The following is a 19,938-nucleotide window of genomic DNA, read 5'->3' as shown; positions in this document are numbered from 1 at the left end:
GTGGAGCTGAGCAAACCAAAAGCAAATATCTCGATGAGATTACATCGGTTCTCTTAGGCATCTTGCCACATACTAGGATGGTACTGTTTGAGGAAACGCCCATTCAAAGCCTTAGGCAAATCCTTGCCTTGTAATGTTTGTAGCAAATAGGTGTTGCCAGACATCACTTGTTTTACTTTATAAGGACCCTCCCAGCTTGGCGACCATTTCCCGAACTTCCGGTCTTTATTCCTTAGAGGCAGAATAGTCTTCCACACCAGGTCCCCTACTTGAAATGATTTTGCTTTGACCTTCTTGTTGTAGGCCCTGGCTACCATGATCTTGTCCTTTTCTATTGCTCCCAAAGCTATCATCCTTTTGTCGGTCACCTCATCAATATTATCCATCATTGAATTATAATAATCAGTAGCATTTAAATCATTTTGTCTGGCGAACCTGACAGCATTCAAACTTATTTCCACAGGCAACACTGCTTCCTGCCCATAGACAAGCTCAAAAGGAGACACTTGAGTAGCCCTATGTTTAGATATCCTATGAGCCCATAAAGCTTCAGACAAAATCTTATGCCAATGTTTAGGATTATCAGATATCTTCTTTTTTATCAAATTAATCAATGTCCTATTACTAGACTCGGCCTGTCCATTGGCCTGAGCATAATATGGAGATGAATTAAACAGCTTAATTTTGTATAATTCAGCAAATTCACGTACCTCCTTTGACATAAAAGAAGTACCTTGATCTGTAGTTAAGGTCTGGGGAATGCCGAATCTATGAATAATATGCTCAGTTATAAACTCGATTACCTCCTTGTGTGTCATGTTCTTTAGAGCAACGGCTTCAGTCCATTTGGTGAAGTAGTCAGTGGCAACTAACACAAACCGATGCCCCTTCGATGATGAAGGATGAATTTCTCCAATAAAGTCTAATCCCCATCCTCTGAACGGCCAAGGCTTAATAATAGGATGTAATTCGGCTGCAGGGACCAACTGTAGGTCGCCGAATTTTTGACACACTTGGCAACCCTTGTAGTACTTGAAACAATCAGCTATCATACTAGGCCAATAAAAACCGGACCTTCGCAACAACCACTTCATCTTTGGAGCTCATTGATGAGTACCACAAATCCCTTCATGTACTTCGGCCATGGCTAATATAGCATCATCTGGGCCCAAGCACTTAAGCAGGATGTTGACTGTTCGGCGGTAAAGTTCGTCACTCATCAAAACATACTTGAAAGCTGTTCGCCGAATGTTCTTATCTGTTTTGATATTGGGATTTCGTAAATAATTAAGTATAGGTGTCCTCCAATCTCTTGCATCGGCTTCATTGTTAGCCGAATCGATTAAGAGAACATTTCTGGTAACCCCGGACGGTCCGGCGCCATCATGCGGACGGTCCGCGACCTGGGAATTTGGCTCTGCACTGGTTATCAGATTTTCAGTTTTGTGAAACTTCCCTCTCTTTATCCGATAACCTGATGCATCTTGTGCCAAATCGTTAGCTCTATGATTCTCAACTCTAGAGATATGCCGAATACTGAATTCGTCAAAAGAATGAATTATGCTCCAACATTTCTCAAGGTAACTATTTAGAGTACCATCAAAACATTGATACTCTTCTAACACTTGTTGGACAACTAGCTGAGAATCACCAAATACCTTCACATGTTTTACTCCCATACCATTTAAAAGTTCTAAGCCGAATAGGAGGGCCTCATATTCAGCTTGATTATTAGTGCAATAAGTTTTCAATCGGCTAGAGAAGTCAAAGGAGACATTACTTGGTGAAACAAGCACAATGCCAATTCCTTGCCCTTCATTGCAAACCGATCCATCAAAATATAAAGTCCAAGGAGTAATAGTGAGGTATGACATGTCTAGTTCATGAATATCATTAACCCGATGTTCTACAATGAAATCCGCTATGACTTGGCCTTTCATAGATTTCAATGGTTCATAGGCCAAGTCATATTCTATGAGTGCATAAGCCCACTTACCAATTCTACCACTCATAATTGGGTTATGCAACATGTATTTGATCACATCGGCTTGACCAGAAACAGTGCAATGACTAGACAGTAAATAACATCTACATTTGGTGCATGCAAAAAACAAGCACAAGCATAACTTTTCAATAAAAGTGTACCTTGTTTCAGCATCCACCAACCTTCGGCTTAGATATGTCACCACATGCTCCTTCCCCTCAGTTTCTTATGTCAGAACAGCTCCAATGACCTTATCCTCAGCTGCAATGTATAATCGGAATGGTACTCCTGCTCGTGGTGCTTTTAATACGGGGGCCGAAGATAAGTATTTTTTGATAAGATCAAATGCTTCTTGCTGTTCTGCCCCCCAAGCGAATTCGGCATCATTCTTAAGCCGAAGAATAGGGGTGAACGCATCAATCTTCCCGGCTAGGTTAGAGATAAACCTTCGTAAATAATTCACCTTGCCGAGAAACCTCTGTACCTCGACCTTACAGGTCGGAGGTCCCACATTCCGAATAGACTTGATTCGGTCAGGGTCTATCTCTATACCATGTTCATGTATGACAAACCCTAAAAACTTACCAGCCGACACTCCAAAAGCACATTTACGTGGGTTCATTTTCAAACCATACTGACGCATTTTATCAAAGGCTTTGCGCAAATCAGCTATATGAGAACTAAACTCAGCCGATTTGACTACAATATCATCAATGTAAACTTCCACAGTGTTTCCTAACAATTCATGGAAGATCAAATTCATAGCCCTCTGATAAGTAGCACCAGCATTTTTCAAACCAAATGTCATGACAACCCACTCAAATAAACCAATGAAGCCTGGACATATAAAGGCCGTTTTAGACGCATCTTCTTCGGCCATGAAAATCTGATTATATCCGGCATTACCATCAAGGAAGCTAATAATTCTATTTCCTGATGCATTATTGATTAATGTGTCGGCTATGGGCATGTGATATTCGTCTTTAGGAGTTGCTCTATTTAAATTGCGAAAATCAATGCATACTCTAAGTTTACCTGACTCCTTCTTCTCCACCGGCACAATATTGGAGACCCACTCTGCGTATCTGCAAGGTCTGATGAAATCAGCTTCTAGCAGCCGGTGGATTTCGTCCTTGATGCGTGGGAGAAGATCTGGACGAAATGTTCTAGCTCTTTGCTTAAAAGATCTAAAACCAGATTTAATAGGCAGCCGATGCTCTACGATCTCTCGGCTTAATCCAGGCATCTCAGTATAATTCCAAGCAAAGCAATCTGAATATTCCTTCAATAGACCGATCATCTCATCTCTAGGATCGGTCTCCAGGGTCTTGTTTACAAACGTCGGCCTTGGAGTTTTACCATCTCCTATGTCAATCTCCTCCAAAGGATCGGCCGATGTAAACCCCTGTCCTAGTTTATCAAGATCTCTGAATTCCTCTATCATGCTCCCCACAGAGGAATTAGAAGATCTTTGTGTGACGGCGGATTCTTCGGTCTCGGGGACCGGATCATCCGTAATACTGTCCTTTTGCTGTGATATATGTTCGGTCTTAAAGTCCGAACCCTTTTGTGAAAGACCAGACCATCCGGCCTTGGCGGCCGAACTGTCCGTGACCAAAGACTCATGAACTTTGTGTGTATTCATCATTTAGCTTTATTTAGGATTTAGTCGATTCTCCATCGGCTCTAGCATTACAGGAATGAAACCTTTCTTATCTATACTTATGAATTGATAATCAGAAAAGTCTACTCCTGTGAGACATGTAGCAGTCTCATAAGTCCAGAGTACAGGGGCATCGGCCACAGCGATGCAGGCCGATACATCAGCATGTACTTGTTCTATGTCATCGCCTACCCATTGTATCAGCATTTGATGTAATGTAGAAGGTATACATTGATTGGCGTGAATCCAATCTCTGCCTAGGATTAAACTGTAATTTCCTTCTACATCAGCGACGAAGAATGCAGCAGCAAGGGTCTTAGTCCCGATGGTTAATTCAACGGACGTGACTCCCCTGGCTTTGATCGAACTATCAGTTCCAACACCGCTGAGGGTCATGTTGGTCTTGACAAGTTCGTCATCTTGTTTACCTAATTTTCTGTATAATGAATAAGGCATTAGATTTACAGCCGCCCCTCCATCTACCAACATCTTAGCAATCGGTATCCCATCAATGTGGCCGCGCACGAAGAGCGGCTTTAAATGATTTACCGATTCTTTTGGTTTAGTAAAGGCGGCTTCTTTAGGACCAAAATCAAACTGGGCAACAACAGGTTCATCGTCGCCGATAATAGTACAATCGGCAGAAAATGTAATAATATTTACATCCATACCTGGGCGTTCTGGAGAAGCCTCGTAGTCGACCAGGTCTTCTCCCAGCAGGTCGTCCTCCTCCATTGATGTTGTCGTGTCGTTGGAGGCCTCCTGGTGAACGGCGGACGGTCCACGCGCGAAGACCGGACGGTCCGCGCCTGGTGCAGGTTGTCCAGACGCTTCCTGGTGAAAGCCGGACGGTCCGTGCGCAGGGGCCGGACGGTCCGCGCCTGGTGCAGATTGTCCAGACGCTTCCTGGTGAGGGACGGACGGTCCGCGCGCAGAGGCCAGACGGTCCGCGCCTGGTGCAGGTTGACTTTCTATTTCCGTGGCCGTTTGTTTTTTCTCGACGGCCTTTGGTCTCCATTTCTTTTGCGGTGGCGGGTATAGTGGATGCGTGTCATTGAATATCTTTTCCGCCTCTTTCTCCTGGCTCTCCTTCACTCTTAGGCGTTGTAATTTTCTCTTTTGGGATCGTGTCAACCTTGCCGGGCACCATCGAGGCATAGAGTATTTTGGATCGGCTGTTTTGACGATAGCCGTATCCTTTTTGGTTGTGTTATCTTTTTTGGTTGTGTTGGCCGATTCACCAAAAATCATCGGCCCTTTATTGTCCCCCTGTATGACAACATCTGCAGTGCCTATTTTGATGATGTCTTTTTCGTTGTTCTCTGAGTTGCTACAGGCATATGGCCCCCTGCCGGATTGGTCGGCCTAGGAGGCCGAGTAATCCGGCAATCTTGTTGGGCCTGTGCCTGATGACCAGATTCAGCAGCGCTCAATCGGTCTTGCACTGGCGGCGCCAACCTATCAAAAACGGATGTTTGGGGTGCCCCCCAGGCGGGGTACTGTGGCATCCCAAGTGGATATGGTGGCATGCCCCACATTTGATTTGGGACATATGGTGGAGGTAAGTATGTGTATGGATATGGCATAGATGGATAAGGGGGTGGAGGGGTCCATGTCGGTATGTTAGGTCTCAATTGTACAATAGGACCTTTCATTTCTTCCGATTGGTGAGGTGGTCCAATCGGCTTGACCTGACGTTGCTCATGAATGGGTGAGCGGGGTCGCTTTGGTGGCCGGTTACTGGGACCGACCTTCTTTTTCACGTATTTAGACAACAATTGATCGAAAGTCGGGCCAGGCTTGATCAGCCGACCAACTGCTTTAAATGTATTTGTTTTCCACGTACCTATCTCGGGTCGTCGTGGTTTAAAGGTACGTGGTTGCTGCGGGTCCTGAGCACGGCCGGACCGTCCGCTGGAGTTCGTCGGACCGTCCGGAGAAGCGTCGGACCGTCCGCGTCTGGATGGCGGACCGTCCGCGATGCGCAAAATGGGTTCTTGCGCCTGTCTCCCTGTCTGTGTTTGCCCCCTAGTGCCAGAGGCTGTGATGGTCACCTTCAAGGTCTCCCCTCCATCAGGAGTCTTCTCGGCCACCACTTTTCTGCAAGAAGTTTTATGATTCCCACCGGCCTCTCTTGCATCGCCGATGACTATTTCTTTGCCTTTGCCTTCATCGGCTGTGTTTGGCCGAGTCAGGACTTTCTTGCCCTCAAAGTCGATCATGTTCATTGGAAAGGGCTCTGTGTCCACCTGCATTTCCTGAAATTTCAATCGTCCTTCGTTAATGGCCGATTGAATCTGTCGACGGAATACATTACAATCATTAGTGGCATGAGAAAATGAGTTATGCCACTTGCAATATGCACGACGTTTTAGCTCGTCGGCGGATGGAACAGTGTGATTTATTTTAATGTTGCCATTTTTGAGTAATTCATCAAATATTCTATCACACTTACCAACATTAAATGTAAACTTAACCTCCTCTTGCCGTTTCTTTTGAACCGGCTGTAAGGAGGCACAAGCCGAAGATTTGGCCTGCTTTGGCCAAACCATTTCAGCAGCATACACCTCTGCTGATTCGTCTTCTGAGCTACTTTGGTCGCATTCCACTACATGTATGTTGTGACGAATTGTTTTAGTAGTTTCTTTGCTTCGGCTTTCACAAGCCAAAGCTCTCTGGTGTAGTTGTGCTAGTGTAAAGAATTGGATGCCTTCTAATCTTTCTTTTAAATAATATCGCAGACCATTAAAAGCTAATCCTACTAGTTGTTTCTCTGCTAAATGAATTTGAAAGCATCGGTTTCTTGTATCTCGGAATCTCCGGATGTAATCATTAACCGATTCGTCTTTTGTCTGTCGCAACGACGCTAAATCTACCAAATCCAACTCATAGTCACCGGAGAAAAAATGATCATGAAATTTTCGTTCTAAATCCCCCCATGATGAAATGGAATTAGGAGGTAAAGTGGCGTACCATGCAAACGCAGTTCCTGTTAAAGATAATGAAAATAAACGTACGCGAAATGCCTCTGTGTCGGCCAACTCTCCTAATTGTGCTAAAAATTGGCCTATGTGTTCACGTGTGTTCTTTCCTTGATCACCCGAAAATTTTGTGAATTCGGGTATCCTGGTTCCCTGTGGGTATGGGTGGTGATCAAATCGGCTGTCATAAGGTTTCCGATATGATTGCCCCCCAGGGACCATGCTTACTCCGAGCTTATCTCGGAACGCCCCGGCTATTTCTTCCCTTACTATATCAATGGCAGCCGGTGCGAGACCACCGGCTCTCTGGTCAAACATAGGTGGGGTTGGCTGGATATTAGCATGTTGTCTTTCCCCCCATTGGTTTGAGTTACGTGGTGCATTTCCATTTGCTCTATATGGCTCATATGTTTGATCGTTTCTTTCCGGCCTTCTAGGTGGGGTCGGAAAGCTTTCCTGGGCTTTGGATCCTGAATTAATGGGCTGGTGCATTGCATAGTGTGATGGGAAGTGTTGCTGGGACGGGCGAGGATTCATATAATAATCCTCCTCAAAAGACTCATGCGCGGACTGTCTGGATACGTACCCGGACCGTCCGTGGTTATATGCGGACCGTCCGTCGTTGTATGCGGACCGTCCGACTGGGTAGTTTGGGTTCTGTGTCGTGTGTGGTGGCTCGGGCGCATATCTAGGTAACTCATTAAAAATAGGCCCGACTGTTGCTGGCCCGGACGGTCCGCGCTCACGTGCGGACGGTCCGGGCATGTGCAGATCGGCTGATTTACTGCCGATTTGCGGTTGCTCAGGGTATGTGTCCATCAGCATCCCATACAGGGGTTGTGACTGGTCGTGACAACCTGTAGCCGATGTATTACGTGTGTTACCCCCTAACTCAACCTCGTGCGAAGGAAAATTTGCGATATTAGATTTATCAAATGCACGTAATAGTCTTTTAAAATCGCTTTGCATACCCCCTATGATGTTCTGCATTTGCTCACGTTGCTCTTCTACATAATTTCTAAGAGATTGTAGCTCGTTGGTATTACTTACATTGGGGATATTTGGTGTGGGTTGGAGCGAAGCCGGATCCGTCGCCCGATGTCGGACGACCTTGTTGTTCCTGTCCACTTTGAAGTCGGCCAAGAATTTTGCTTTTGCCTCCTGGATCATACGCTCCTTGTGCTCCTCGAATTGGAGCTGTTCGTCAGCCGGCAAGGTCTCCCAAGTCGGCTCTATGATGTTGCTTAGGGAAATATCAGAGCTATCTCTTGAACCGGCCATTGCGGGCCGATTTGATGCGTCTATATTTGTCTTCCCCAGCAGAGTCGCCAAAAAGTATGTTGACGCCTTTTTGGAGCGCCAAACACTCAACAAGAACCGTGGCGGTGCCTTCTACACAGGGGCGGACGGTCCGCGCGAAGGGGCCGGACGGTCCGCGGCCTGGTGCGAGGCGCGTTGGTGCTCTCTGCGCAAGGGCGGACTGTCCGCGGCCTGGGCCGGACGGTCCGCGGCCTGGTGCGCGGCTAGGGCTCCTGCCTGACGGCCGGACGGTCCGCGCCCTAGGGCCGGACGGTCCGCGCGTACGCAGGGACGGCGGAAGATCGTCGACGGCGCCTGGATCTCGCTCCCGGGAGGGACCCCGTCGGGGAGTAGAGATCCTAGGTGGTGTCTAGGCTCGGGTAGACCGACCTAGACTCCTCTAATCGACGTAGAGTCGAGGAGAGGCGGAGAATTTGGGGATCGAGAGGCTAAACTAGAACTAGACTAGAACTACTCCTAATTGTACTGAAAATAAATGCGAATAGAAGTTGTATTGATTCGATTGTTGATTACAAATCGGCCGTAGGCCTCTCTTTTTATAGAGGAGGGGGGCTGGACCCTTTACACGACCGGATTCCGAGCTAATTCCGCGGATATAGCTAACAAACATAGCACAAAACTCGGAACCCTAATCTACTCTGCGCGTGCGCGGACCGTCCGGCCCACAAGCGCGGACCGTCCGGACCGCGGACCGTCCGGCCTCAGGGCCGGACCGTCCGCACCTCATTTTGGTGCTCAACCATAACCAAGAAAACAAGGCATTTTCTCATGGCATAATGTAGCAGTGCTCTGAACACTGGCCAATGCAGTTCGCTGCAGCATTCATATACAAAGGAAAACATAATAAACAAATACACTAAATGCAGCATATCCAGAATTCCAGTTGATGCCACCAAGCAGAACATGGCCAACGAACTGGCCATGACGATGAGAGGTCATGGTTGTTATTGAGTACTTGGAGGCAAAAAAACACAATGAGCTCGGAGAAAGCATCAGCACACTAACCCCCAATCATCAAGAGAAATAATCTACATCATAAGTAAGGCAAGCAGCTGTGGTTGTGCCCAGCAACCGCTTTGTCCATGCATCGCTATATGTTCAGAGCCCCAGAACCATTTCAGAATACTGTTCCCTTTGAGACAGTTTTAGAGTCACTAGCTCCAACAAGGGACCCTAAAGGGTTCTGTACCCTAAATATAGAGGATCGAATGGTCCTCTACGCCCTCCAGCAGCGTCCTCTAAACGGTTCTCTAAATTTAGAGGACGCTGCTGGATTCTCTATATATAGAGTTCCTCTAAACGATCTTCTATCCATTTGAATACTTTAAATAACCGGTTTAGTAAAACTAAAATATGTACAATACATTTGAGAGTATGACAAATACGTATGTACAAAAAATAAAAATAAAAAAATGTTTCTAATATAGATATTTGAGTATAGAGGACGTGATTTAGAGGACGTTGTTGGAGAGGAAGGAGATATAGAGGGTTGAATCTTTTAGAGGAGACTGTAAAGGACGGATATAGAGGATGAATATAGAGAACGTTGCTGGAGACAGCATACTACATAACAATACAAAGCACGGGCTAAAAATGATAGAATTCTGACTTTAATTCCTCTCCAAATTCAACATCTATCTACCATGAGAAACTATACATAACCAAAAAAGGAGGCACTTTGTGAAACAATTTAGCATTGATTCGAACACCATTCATAGTTAAAAAAAAGAAGGCACTCTGTCATGGCACAATCTGGCAGTGATGTGGACACTGGGCAACAGACCTTGTTGCAACATTCATATACAAAGAAAAATAAAATGAGTAAATAAACTAAACGCAGCATATCCAGAATCCCAATGAATGTCACCAAGTAAAACATGCACAACGAATTGGCCATGATCATGAGAGTTCAGTGCTATTGACTGAGTCCTTGAAATTCCCCCAAAAACGCAAAGAACTGGAAGAAAGCATCAGCACACTAACCTCCAATCATCAGGGGAAATACTTTACATCATACGTAAGGCAAGAAGATGTGGTTGTGCCCAACAACCATTCAGCAGTCCATGCATGGATATATGTCCTGGACTCAGAACCATTTCATACGATTGTTCCCTTTGAGACAATTTCATAGTCCCAATACTACATAACAATACAAAGGATTGGCCAAAAAATGATAGAATTCAGACTTTGCTCCCTTTCCAAATGCAACATCCATCTACGTAGAGAAACTATCCAAAACCAAAAAAAAGAGGTATTTTGTGGCATAGTTTAGCATCGATCCGAACACCATCCATAACCAAAAAAAGAAGGCACTTTGTCATGGCATAATGTAACAATGATACAGACACTGCCCAAAGTAAGGCAAGCAGACATGGCTGTGCCTAGCAACCATGCAGTCCATGCATGGATATATGTTCTGGACCCATAACAATTGCATAGAATTGTGCCCTCAGCGAAAATCCCATAGTCCTAATACCACATTCCTATATATTACAGCCAGGAGCAAAGCTCGCCGGCTAGAGTATCCACGTCGCTATTTTTTGGCACCCAAACGATGAACATCGAGTGGACATTATCCTGTATAGCCTCTCGGCAACTCCGCACGTCGACGTCGCGATGCTTCCAGAGGCCGAGCGCGTTTGGATCAATAGCTGTGGGAGGGAGAGGCGGCGCTTGGATCTTTTTCCTGGCCGCACGATCACGTTCCAATGGCCAAAGATGCTTCACATTTTCTTTCCTATAACAGGAATGAACGACTCGGTCCTATATGTTACTATATTATTCTAGAACCTAGGCATCGCCTTCTCTACGTTGAGAAAAAACAACCTCCTTCTCAGTGTTCGACAAAGTGACATGGTACATGGTGAAGGAAGCGGCGACAATGACAGTGCCGCCACTCATCCCATTGTGTCTCTCCTCGCTTCTTCGATAATAACTCGTTATATTCTGCAGCCAGGGTTCGTGGCGCACGCAGCTCGGCTCTCCAGCTTCAGGGGCACCGCTTCGTCGACCTCTTTGGACTGCCGCCGTCGGTGCCCACCGCCAACTGCGCCGAGTGTAGGCATCTGCTATTGGCAACATAACTCTCCCAATATTTCCAACTTCACTGTTTTCTAAGAATCTGCACATAACCTGATTAGAGATTCACGGATGCAAATCAGATCATTTTTCAGCACGGGCAAAGATGAGTGAAAGCGCCAGTAAACCAATTAATTTATTGAAACCACATAGAAGACACCGAGGCCAAAAATGACAACCATATAGAAACAAAGACGGGGAAACCCAAAAGCATGGTTCGTGACTTTCATAGGCGACAAACCTGCATGGCCAAAGCACGGAGCAGAGCATTGACGACATGGAACACCCAGAACCACGACGCTCGAACCGGCAGCTCACCTACGAAAAAAGCAACACAGGTTCCAGACTACCGCGCTTTGGCCGGATCCGCAGCAGAAGAGCCCTACAAAGGACACACACAAAAAATAGACGGCGGATCGGTAGGCGCTGCCGAGCAGGTGAACAATCGGTGAGCAGATCGGAGCAGAGAAACTATACGTTGGCTAGAGGTTGCTCGGCGATGGATTCCAGAGGGAACAGGAGCCCTCGCAGCTAGGCCCTATAGAATCGAGAGAGGGGAAATGAAATCCGCTGTCGAAGGCCAGATATAGGTGGTTGGCGGTACCTACACGATGACCTGGAACAGCAGCAGCAGGACGACGGCGCTGTGCGAGTGCTCAACGGTGAGAAGACCGGTCGCAGATTTTTTGGAGAGGGAAGAGGAGGGGATTCCACATGGCCGCAGGGAGCAGATGGGTGAGGGGCGAGACGTAGTCGTACCCGTGGAGCCAAATCCGACTGCAGGCACGACGAGTTTGGCGACCGCCGCAGCATGACGAGGATGGCGACCGCCGCAGCACGACGAGTTTGGCGACCGCCGCACAGCACCGCAGCCCGCAGGAGAGAACCTGCCCTTGCACGGGAGCACCGCGCGAGGATGGGCCTCCGACAAATACTGTTCCCCACAACCACAAGACTGAACTGCACAACGCGCCAGGACCCAGCGGCGAGTGCTCTGCTCAACGGCCAAAAACCGCTTGGAACAGGAGCTCGGACTCGAACACGAACACGGACACCGCGTGGAACAGGAGCTCGGACACGGACTCTGGACTAGAGATGGCAATGGGGACCCGATCCCCGATTCCCCGTGGGGAATTCCTCTATTAGGCTTCCTTTGGCAGCTGGGGGAAGGGAGCCCAGGGGAGTCAGCACCCAGGGAGTGTAATCCCTGCTTCCTAGAATCCCTGGGTGAGCACCACCCGATGGGGCTAGCCTCCCCTGTTGCTCTTTGGTAGCCGCAGCCAAGGATAGCCCTCCCTTGCTACAAGAAGCCAGCAGCCAAGGAGTAGCCAATAGCTAGCATGATCATCTCCTGAATATTTACCCACCATGCATCACTAGCAAATTGAATAGAATTTTGCAAATTGGCAGCAACGTATTATAATTCTGAATATGTCATCCAGATCAAACAGAGTTGAACGTTTTAGTGCATAGATTGCATTGCATAACAATAATACAAACATAGTCTCAATGCATAGAAAAATCAGATTAATGTGCTTATTCAGTTTAGCATCATCTTCTGAATGCATAGCATAATACATGACTTCAGTTTACCATCATATCCTCAATGGTAAAACGTAGAAGCAAACACCATCTTGATGTTTCAGTTCTTCTTTTGGTGACCACTTGTTGATGAAAAACCCTTTTGTACCACCTGTTGATGAGAAAAAAAAACTCAGACAAATGTCTATATATTCAATTCCTCATCTTCTAAGAACTTAATGCTAAGAAACAAGAACATCAAAACTGTTTCAGGACATGAAAGAATTGGACATGTAAATACTAAATAGTGACTAAAATACAGGAATTAGGCATGAAAGAATAATAAATAATCCTGTTTGAAGTTCTGAGCATGCTTGTATATAACACCAGAAGTAACTAAATAGCAGATTTAAGCAAGTAAACAATAGAGGTAAGTAAATAACACCAGAGGTAACTAAATAGCAGATTTTACTAAAGAGTTCAAACAAAACTAAAGAGTTACACAACCTAAAGAGTTCAAACAAAAACTAGAAGTAGCAACTTGATGAATAATGAAAAGACCCACAAGCAGACCAACACAGAGAACTATTGGTTGTGCACCATAACAAAACTAAAGTTCCCCACCGGTCAAGAGCTCGGCCGGGCGTGCAGGTGTAGGCGTGCAGGTGTAGTGCAGTGGCAAGACGAAATGGATTTGGATTTCAATCCATTCGAAGCACGCAACGCACACATGGTGTGGCAAAAATCCTGGAATTGCTGGATCTGCACGCAACGCACACATGCAAGTAGCACTGTAGGTCTCCGCCAGTGATTAGCAAGCACAAATCGGCTCTCTTCTCTTCACCTGGAATTGCTAGATCTGCTGTGCTGGCGGCACGATCAGCTCTGCAGCCGGCGTTGTTGCCGCCGGCGACGACGAGCAGCCAGTCTTCTGCCGCCCCACCAGATCCGACTCCAGATCGCTGAGCTCGCCGTCGTGCTCGTGGTGGCTCGTGGCGGCGTGGCTCACGGCCGCCTTGGCTGTCTCCACGGAGAGGTCGACCCCGTCGTCGACCTCGGCCCAACAGCTGGCCCCAACTGCACGAGAGAGGATGCGACGTCGGGTGCGCGAGAGAAAGGAAGTGGCGGCGGGTGCACGAGTGGAGAGGGTGAGCTCGAGGAAACCCTTCCCGACCTTGTGAGGCCGGGGGCGAAAGCCCTGTTCTCTCCCACGGATTGGGCCGGGGAGTTGGGTCACCAAACATAATTTTTTTCTCGCTCTGTGATAATTTAGCGCGTGGGTTTGGAAGGCAGGGAATGGGTCGGTATTCTCCTGGGATCCTCGGCTACCAAAGGTGCCCTTAGGGGACGGGATGGGGAAATTTCTTCCCCCACGGGGATGTAAACGGGGAAAATTTCTCCCCCGACGGGTAAACGGGGATGGGGATGGGGAAGCATTCCCCATCCCCGTTCCCCGCGGGGACCCGTTAAACTTACATGTGACGACGTTTTCATATAATAGTTAATGATAAAAATAAATAATTATCTTGCCAAGAGATCACTAGTTATATAAATGCGTTCATTTTAATGTACACATAATGATTTTTGCATCTAACAATGTGTATAAGCGAAAATGTTTTACATTAATAACAAATGAAGTACGATCTAATTATAATTTAAGCGGGGACGGGGATCCCCGATTGGGATTTATCCCCGCGGGTAACGGGGATGGGGAAGAAATGTCCCCCGCAAGCGTTCGTGGGGATCCCCGTGGGGAAGTTTTTTCGTCGCGGGGACGGGGATGGGGAGCCAAAACCCGACGGGGAATTCCTCGTTGCCATCCCTACTCTGGACGCTTCAATCCCGTGTGACTAGGTAATATATATTTATCGTGCAATCACTTCGGTTCGCAGTCTCTCTACGATACAATGCCCCTGTTTATTTCAGCTTTTTGGAACTTTTGGCCACCAAAAGCTGCTACGGACTACCAAACGCTCAGCTTTTCAGTCAGCTTCTATAAAATTCGTTTGGATAAAAACCATTCAAAATCAAAATAAACACATAATCGATTGAGTCGTTGCAATAGTAGGTATCCGTCACTTTCTAGATCCTGAGTCCTATGGACATCTTTATCTTCCTCCGTACGTAATCCTAATAATACTCAGATTCTCTACACAGCCAGATTCTCCCCACAGCCAGATTCTCAGAAAAGCTGGTCAGAAAAAAGCTGAACCAAACAGACCCAATGTCTTCCGTCTCCCGTGCTCAACGGCAGTCTCTCTACAACTTTACTCGATTTCTTTGTTACAGCAAGATGTTGGGATACCAAAACGTCGTTGGGGGACGGCTAAAGCTGAAGGGTAAAGCGCTAGACGTGAAAGATGGTGGAGTAAAGAAAAAGAAGAAGAAGTACCAACGTGAGGAGTCATCTCAGACTGAATCTGATAAGAATGGAGATGAAGGGAAACCACATCCTGACTATGACCATCTCACACCAGCAGAGCGCCGCTACATGGAACAGAAGCAGGAGATCGACATGCAGAAGATGGCCAAAGTCGCCAATAAGTCACACAAGGACCACATGCAGGACTTCAACCAGTACCTGGCTAAGCTCAGCGAGCACTACGACATCCCCAAAGTTGGTCCTGGCTAACATGGCCAACCTAGCTGTGTTACGCACAAACAATTGTATGTTGTGTGGGTCTATCTAGTTTTCTGTTAGCATTTTATATATCGTTTTACAATTGTTTTAAAACGACTTGTTGCCACCAGCAGACAATATTTATTTTCAAAAGCTTGTTCCAAGTATTTTGATCCCGTGTTTAAGCCTTTTTTTTGTTGCCCGTTTTAGTTGCATTCATTTTATTCAAAATGCGATCCTCTTTTGATATTTTTAGGGAACTCATTTTTTTCAATACATTGGCAGAGCTTAACAACAGATTATGCCCAAATTTTTCTAGGTCAACATGGCCTTCAATTTGGGAAGTGGGAAATAAGGGTGGGATAATTTGATTCCATGTTTGGATAATTGAATTGAAGATAGGGATAGATAAATAAAGACTACACCCATCCCATGCCCCCTCCTTTTGTCTCAACCCATTTTTATTTCCCTATCCAATCTTGATGAGATCACTCCTGAAAAGATATGTATTTGAAGATGTATTCTAAAAGAAATGTCTATTTCAAAAACTGTGGCGTCGATGTTCTCTCACTACTACAGTAAACCTCTATACATGCGGTCCAGTTAGCCTCTACACAGGCGGTTCCAGGAACCGCTTGTGGTGCACCGCCTGTGATGTAAAACAACATCACAGGCGGTCAATCAAAAACCGCTTGTGATAAACACACATCACAGGCGGTTCTATCTAAAGGAACCGCCTGTGATAGACATACATCACAGGCGGTTTCTAATCCTAGCCGCTTGTGTTAGCCACACATCACAGGCGGTTTCTAATCCTAGCCGCTTGTGTTAGACACATACCACAGGCGGTTTTAAATATAGGTCCGACTGTATGTCAATATACAGATTCCAGATTCATATGCAGATTCTAGATTCATATACAGAATTAATAACAGATTCATACACATATTCATACACATATTCATACACATATATGTTGCATAACAAGTTCCATACATAGATTCATACACATATCAAGTTCCATACACAGATTCATACACATATCAAGTTCCATATACAACTCAACAACTCAACATCTCAAGTTCCATATACAACTGAACATCTCAAGTTCCAAACTAAAGATCTAAACACTGTGTGATATCGTGTACAAACTTAGTTCTGGGAAGTGTTGCAAATTTCCATTTGTATTGTAGAATAGACCTTGTTGATGAAGAACTTCACGGCGCATAAAGTAAAGCAAGTCTTTTACAACCTTAGCCACGCCGACGGAAACCATATCTCTTTCTAACCATTCAACATTGATCTTGTATTTAGGAACCTGCAATGAAAGCAAAAAGCAAGCAGTGCTAAGAGTAATGTGATGAGCAACAATATAACATAAAAATTGTAACATAGACAATGATAGCGAACTTACATCCTCACGATTGACCATGTAATGAAAGGTGACACGACACCATTCACATACATAATAATCACACAGGACAGTACCCGGAGGTTGTTTGTCAGCATATGAAAATAATGATATTGACAAATTAGGCTTGTCCTCTGGATGTTCGCTGCCAAGATCTTTCCAATAAAAACGGTATGCACTACATATAAGAATAACATTGTGAGATTAAGAATACATTTGTTAAGTTGTAATAAGTACAAGTATGCAATAATAATCATACTTCTCTGAAATCTTCAAGAAGTCATTATACACATCCTTTTCCATTCTCAGTGAGTCGAAGACCACGACTTTACCATGCTTTGGAAAGATCATGATACAAATGTAGTGGTTACTATATAGACATAGACGAAAACACATGTTAAGATCACGATTGCCATAATTTGTAGTTCAAAACCATGTCGAGAACTTACTTAAAGTGGTGCGGAGCTATTATTAAGTCCTTGCCATATTGTACATGATTATACATGGCTCGTCCAATATATGTCGTCATTACCTTCATTTTCTTTCTCTGATTCTGTTTGACGAGTTTCTCAAATTCATCATCATCCAAGTCTTTGTATTCTTCTCCATGTCTCCGAACAACTTCTTTGTAGCGAGCTTGGGATATCATCAACAGGTCAAGAAACCCTGTCTTAAGTTGTTTCTTCTTATCATCCATGTATTGCATCCTACGTGTAAAAAGTGTTAATCGTTAGACTCTCGTTTATGTGTGCGTGTACAAAACTAACAAATATGAAAGTTTAGAGGTACTTACAAGCAAAAGAGGGTTAAGTAGTTGGTTTCCATCCTTTGTCGGTGGTACAACGACCACAGATCATCAAAGAATAAATGTCGCACAGGATCTATATTATCTTTGATCCAAAATGCATCTTCTGGCACAACAAATGTGAAGCCCTCGAGTTTGTATTTGTTGCTAGCCACCATGTACCACTCATGCATTCTAATCTCCAGAGTCAACAACTTAGAAAGTTGCACCATCGTCAAGAACGACCTCCCATTCACAAATTTAGGAGGAACATCTTCCTTCTTGTATATCAGGATATTGATTTTAAGACGTAATGATTCTCGAGTATGAATCATTCCATCTTCTTCCCATACTTAGAAATTGTCTATTTGGGACCGTGTGCGTACTCCACGAGATGCTGATGCCGCTTTTGATTGATCTGCCATAACTGAAAGGGAATTAGGCTTACACCTATTTCCTAATTGATTTTGGTGGTTGAATTGCCCAACACAAATAATTGGACTAACTAGTTTGCTCTAGTGTATAAGTTATACAGGTGCTAAAGGTTCACACTTAGCCAATAAAAAGACCAAGATTTGTGTTCAACAAAAGAGCAAAGGGATAACCGAAGTGTGCCCTGGTCTGGCGCACCGGACTGTCCGGTGTGCCACCGGACAGTGTCCGGTGCACCAGGGGACTTCAAGCCAAACTCTTCATCTTCGAGGAAAACCCAGTGGCACTCCGCTATAATTCACCAGACTGTCCGGTGTACACCGGACAGTGTCCGGTGCTCCAAGGAAGAGCGCCTCAGGAACTCGCCAGCTTCGGGAATTCGCTCCGCTATAATTCACCGGACATGTCCGGTGTGCACCGGACTGTCCGGTGAGCCAGCGGAGCAACGACTACTTCGCGCCAACGGTCACCTGAAGCATTAAATGCGCGCCAGTGCGCGCAGAAGTTAGGCATGCGCGAAGTGGCGCACCGGACACTCTACAGTGCATGTCCGGTGCGCCACCGGACATCAAGGCGAGCCCAGAAGTCAGAGCTCCAACGGTCGGAACTCAACGGCTTGGTGACGTGGCTGGCGCACCAGACACTGTCCGGTGTGCACCGGACTATCCGGTGCACCATGCGACAGACAACCCCACCAAACGGCTAGTTTGGTGGTTGGGGCTATAAATACCCCCAACCACCCACCATTCATTGCATCCAAGTTTTCACACTTCCAACCACTTACAAGAGCTAGACATTCAATTCAAGACACACCCAAGTGATCAAATCCTCTCCCAATTCCACAAAAGCTTTAGTGACTAGTGAGAGTGATTTGTCGTGTTCTTTTGAGCTCTTGCGCTTGGATCGCTTTCTTCTTTCTCATTCTTTCTTGAGATCAATACTCACTTGTAACCGAGGCAAGAGACACCAATTGTGTGGTGGTCCTTGCGGGGAAATTTTGTTCCCGGTTGATTTGAGAAGAGAAAGCTCACTCAGTCCGAGGGACCGTTTGAGAGAGGGAAAGGGTTGAAAGAGACCCGGTCTTTGTGACCACCTCAACGGGGAGTAGGTTTGCGAGAACCGAACCTCGGTAAAACAAATCCACGTGTCACACTCCTTATTCGCTTGCGATTTGTTTTGCACCCTCTCTCGTGGACTTGATTATATTTCTAACGCTAACCCGGCTTGTAGTTGTGATTAACTTTGTAAATTTCAGTTTTGCCCTATTCACCCCCCCTCTAGGCGACTTTCAATTGGTATCAGAGCCCGGTACTTTATTAGAGCCTAACCGGTCGAAGTGATGTCGGGAGAACATGCCAAGAAGGAGATGGAGACCGGCGACAAGCCCGCTACAAGCCACGGGAAGGCTTCATCGGAAGAATCCCGCAACAAAAAGAAAGGGAAGGAGAAGAAAGCCTCCTCCCACAAGTCGCATCGGAGTGGCGACAAGAAAAAGAAAATGAGGAAGGTGGTCTACTATGAGACCGACACTTCATCACCTTCCACCTCCGGCTCCGACGCGCCCTCCATAACTTCTAAGTGCCATGAGCGCAAGAAGTTTAGTAAGATCCCCTTACATTACCCTCGCACTTCTAGACATACTCCATTATTTTCTGTTCCATTAGGCAAACCGCCAACCTTTGACGGTGAAGATTATGCTAGGTGGAGTGATTTAATGAAATTTCATCTAACCTCACTCCACAAAAGTATATGGAATGTTGTTGAGTTTGGAGCACAGGTACCATCCGTAGGGGATGAGGATTATGATGAGGACGAGGTGGCCCAAATCGAGCACTTCAACTCCCAAGCCACAACCATACTCCTCGTCTCTCTAAGTAGGGAGGAGTACAACAAGGTGCAAGGATTAAAAAGCGCCAAGGAAGTTTGGAACGTGCTCAAGACCGCGCACGAGGGTGATGAACTCACCAAGACCACCAAGCGGGAAACGATCGAGGGGGAGCTCGGTCGCTTCCGTCTTCGCCAAGGGGAGGAGCCACAAGATATGTACAACCGGCTCAAAACCTTGGTGAACCAAGTGCGCAACCTCGGGAGCAAGAAATGGGATGACCACGAGGTGGTTAAGGTTATTCTAAGATCACTTATTT

At 45.9% G+C, this 19,938-nt stretch overlaps 1 protein-coding gene and 1 long non-coding RNA gene across 2 annotated transcripts; one reads left to right on the top strand and one right to left on the bottom strand.

The window, feature by feature from the left end:
* Positions 1-12,429: 12,429 nt before the first annotated feature.
* On the bottom strand, positions 12,430-13,892 carry LOC103654046 (uncharacterized). The gene is made up of 2 exons (XR_565880.4): positions 13,392-13,892; positions 12,430-12,719 (listed from the first exon to the last, which is right to left on the bottom strand). It is a non-coding gene; the product is annotated as an uncharacterized lncRNA (long non-coding RNA).
* A 948-nt stretch (positions 13,893-14,840) lies between these two features.
* On the top strand, positions 14,841-15,179 carry LOC109945584 (protein FAM32A). The gene has a single exon (XM_020551904.1). The coding sequence runs from the start codon at positions 14,841-14,843 to the stop codon at positions 15,177-15,179; it is 339 nt and encodes a 112-aa protein (XP_020407493.1).
* Positions 15,180-19,938: the final 4,759 nt, after the last annotated feature.

The sequence above is a fragment of the Zea mays genome, chromosome 4 (assembly GCF_902167145.1).
Source record: "Zea mays cultivar B73 chromosome 4, Zm-B73-REFERENCE-NAM-5.0, whole genome shotgun sequence".
NCBI lineage: Eukaryota > Viridiplantae > Streptophyta > Magnoliopsida > Poales > Poaceae > Zea > Zea mays.
The sequence above is the reverse complement of the archived record's forward strand: the minus strand, read 5'-3'. Positions and strand labels throughout refer to the sequence as shown.

Bases quoted from the DNA above. Each gene is read 5' to 3' on its own strand.
- LOC109945584 (XM_020551904.1), top strand. From the start codon at position 14,841: ATGTTGGGATACCAAAACGTCGTTGGGGGACGGCTAAAGCTGAAGGGT.